This window comes from Gavia stellata, chromosome 34 (assembly GCF_030936135.1).
Source record: "Gavia stellata isolate bGavSte3 chromosome 34, bGavSte3.hap2, whole genome shotgun sequence".
NCBI classification, from domain to species: domain Eukaryota; kingdom Metazoa; phylum Chordata; class Aves; order Gaviiformes; family Gaviidae; genus Gavia; species Gavia stellata.
The window spans coordinates 2,663,543-2,666,803 of NC_082627.1; the positions used below are offsets into that span (position 1 = coordinate 2,663,543).

General features: G+C 54.5%; 1 protein-coding gene across 1 annotated transcript; it reads right to left on the reverse strand.

The window, feature by feature from the left end:
- Nucleotides 1–219: 219 nt before the first annotated feature.
- Nucleotides 220–1,134, reverse strand: LOC132320289 (olfactory receptor 14A16-like). Its single transcript, XM_059832566.1, has one exon. The coding sequence runs from the start codon at nt 1,132–1,134 to the stop codon at nt 220–222; it is 915 nt and encodes a 304-aa protein (XP_059688549.1).
- Nucleotides 1,135–3,261: the final 2,127 nt, after the last annotated feature.

Sequence of the window (3,261 nt, forward strand, 5' to 3'; positions counted from 1 at the left end):
ATCTACATGTACATGAGGTCTTTGGGTCAAGGAAAAACAAGTAGAAGGCCATGAAAAATACTATCACAGTTACAAAACAAAAAACAAAATGCAAGAAAACAAACCCCAACACAAAGGAAAAATAAAGACACATACGAGGAAAAATTAGTCCTGGCTTTTCCTGAGATACAGTGGGAGCCCTAGTGGGATAATGGGCACCTTTTTAATCTGAAGTCGATCCTATTCAAATAGTTTCCACAGGGCTTCTAAGATTTCCTTGTTCCTCATGCTGTAGATGAGGGGGTTCACTGCTGGAGGCACCACCGAGTACAGAACTGCCAGCACCAGGTCCAGGGATGGGGAGGAGATGGAGGGGGGCTTCAGGTAGGCAAAAAATGAAGTACTGACAAACAGGGAGACCATAACCAGGTGAGGGAGGCATGTGGAAAAGGCTTTGTGCCGTCCCTGCTCAGAGGGGATCCTCAGCACAGCCCTGAAGATCTGCACATAGGACAACACAATGAAAACAAAACATCCAAAACCTAAAAAAGAACTTAATATAAGAAGCCCAAGTTCCCTGAGGTAGGTGTCTGAGCAGGAAAGCTTGAGGATATGGGGAAGTTCACAGAAGAACTGGTCCAGGGCATTGCCTTGGCAGAGGGGTAGTGAAAAGGTATTGGCCGTGTGCAGCAGAGCATAGAGAAACCCACTGCCCCAGGCAGCTGCTGCCATGTGGACACAAGCTCTGCTGCCCAGGAGGGTCCCGTAGTGCAGGGGTTTGCAGATGGCAACGTAGCGGTCATAGGCCATGACAGTGAGGAGAGAATACTCTGCTGACATCAGAAAGGAAAAGAGAAAAACTTGAGAAGCACATCCTGAGTAGGAGATGGCCCTGGTGTCCCACAGGGAATTGGCCATGGCTTTGGGCATGGTGGTTGAGATGCAGCCCAGGTCAAGAAAAGAGAGGTTGAGGAGGAAGAAGTACATGGGGGTGTGGAGGTGGTGGTCGCAGGCTACGGCGGTGATGATGAGGCCATTGCCCAGGAGGGCAGCCAGGTAGATGCCCAGGAAGAGCCAGAAGTGCAAGAGCTGCAGTTCCCGTGTGTCTGAGAATGCCAGGAGGAGGAACTCGGTCATGGAGCTGCTGTTGGACATCTGATCCCTTTGTTTACTGCCAAAAGAGGAAAGCACACTCACAAGTTAGGACAGCTCTGAGCAAATCTCTTCCCATTTTGTGCCCTTCAAAACCCAACCCCTGAAAATACACAGTGCCTCTACCCTTTTTTTTCAGAAAATTGTTGCCTTTCACCGCCTGGAGCTCTGGTTTATGCTGGCCAAGGGTGCCATGAGGAGCAGAGCTTTGCCTGTGGGCTCCCAAGGAGTTATCCCTGCTCCACAGCAGGGGGGACCTGGGAAAGGGGGTGACAGCTTACTCACCTCATCCATAATCCACTTCAGCATATTCCTGCAGGAGAACCTCAAGGAAACTCCTGCATGTCCTAAAACTGTAGTGACATGAGCAGAGCCAGCTTGCTCCCGAGCCCTCCACACTGCTTTGTCCAGAGACCCACAGGTTAGGGTGGGCTGAAAGGCTTTGCTCCCATGGACACAGCTGCATGGCAGTACCTGCAGTGTCGGGGTGTGAGCTGCCCATGAAGCCCCCTTGTCCCCAGAGAGTCTGAAGGGAAGAGCAAGGGCAGCACGGGCAGGAGGGGAAGGTGGAGAAATGCCCCAATGCTCCTGCTGAGGGAGGACGGCAACACCAAGATGGCACTTGGAAGTTTCTCCTCCTCGAGGGTCAGGCTGCTAAGCAGGTGGCTCAGCCTGAGATCCCACTCCCTCGATGGCAGAGGCTCTACTGGGCAGGAGAGGAGACCAAGGGATTGCTCTGGGGAAGGCATCTGCCTGCAGCAGCTGTCCCTGCTGGAAGCTGTCCCCACCTCTCCTCCCTGCCAGCGCTCACAGACCCCATCCCACCCGCTGTGTGCTCAGCTCTGCCCTGCAGACACCTCCTGGCAGCAGGGCACTGCCCAGGGCGTCTCCGTGATGGCAGGTCCTACAGGGCAGATCAGATCTATACTGAAGAGGACACAAAGGTGATGTTTGGGCGTTCTGCAGGCTGAGGTGGGTGAAGGGGCTTGACAAGGTTCTTTGAAGAGCTGTAGATGAAGCACTGTAATGCCGTACAAGTCTCCTACTCTGGGGCAAACCTTACAGTTCCATCTCCATTTTTACCACCAGCACAGCAGGAAACTGAAAGCAAAGACCCTGGAAAGCACCTTTACTCCCAGGTTGCCCCTGCCTTGAGGTGCCTCTGGAAAAGTGCCCTGGGAAATGGGTTGAAGTGATGTGGAGCTGTGAGCAAACCTGACCCACGCAACACCCTCTCAACAGCAGAAGGGCCCTGCCCTGCCCTGACGTGGGTCACTCCTTCCACCCACAGCTTCTCCCCACAGCACTGTGGGGAGCTCCCCGGGCAGGCTGAGTGCTGACCCTGGCAGGTGGAAGAGTCCCTGCTCCAGCACACAGTGCCCTGGGGTGCAGGGACCCTGCTTGGAAGGACAGCCCTGGGCACCCCTGGATGCACACCCGCACTCACACCCCTGCAGCCCTCCCCGGGAGAAGGCAGCCGTCATGCCCTGTCCCTCTGATGGTGCAGCAGAGAATCCCTGATCTGGACCATGTCCTCCTCCTCTACACCGGAGCGACATCCCACAGGTTTTGGGCTATGACAGCTTTACGAGATCCCTGCAGGAACTGCAGCTGCATTGCTGTGCAGCCAGAGACTTACCGTGTCAAGGGCTGTGAAGATTTCTCCCCCAGTGAGCTCTCAGAGTCTTCCCACTCCCAGTTGCCTTTAACGTCTCTCTGCCTTGCTCGTCTCTTCTCGGTGCCTGCGGGCAGTGCCCTCAGCCCTGCTGTGCTTCGCAGAGGAGCTGCTCCTGGGCAGAGCTGTCTCTCTGCAGCGCTGCCTGCTTGCCATGAGCTCCCTCCATCCCAGGAGCCTGGCCCAGCTCAGCAGCAGAGGACCAGCCCAAGACATTTTAATGACCCCTCTGGTGGGTTTGGGGCTGAGTCCACAAACCTCAGACACTGAGAAGAAGTTGAAGAAACCTCTCAAGAAGTCAAAGTCAGATGTAAACTCCAGAGTTTCTTGGAGTGTTAATGGGTCCCACTGAGGATCGTTACCAACAAAGCCTCCCCAGGGGCTTGTTAAAGCAGAAAACTGGAGGGAGTGATGACAGGTAGGTAAAGGCGAAGTAAAGGTGACTCTGATGATGA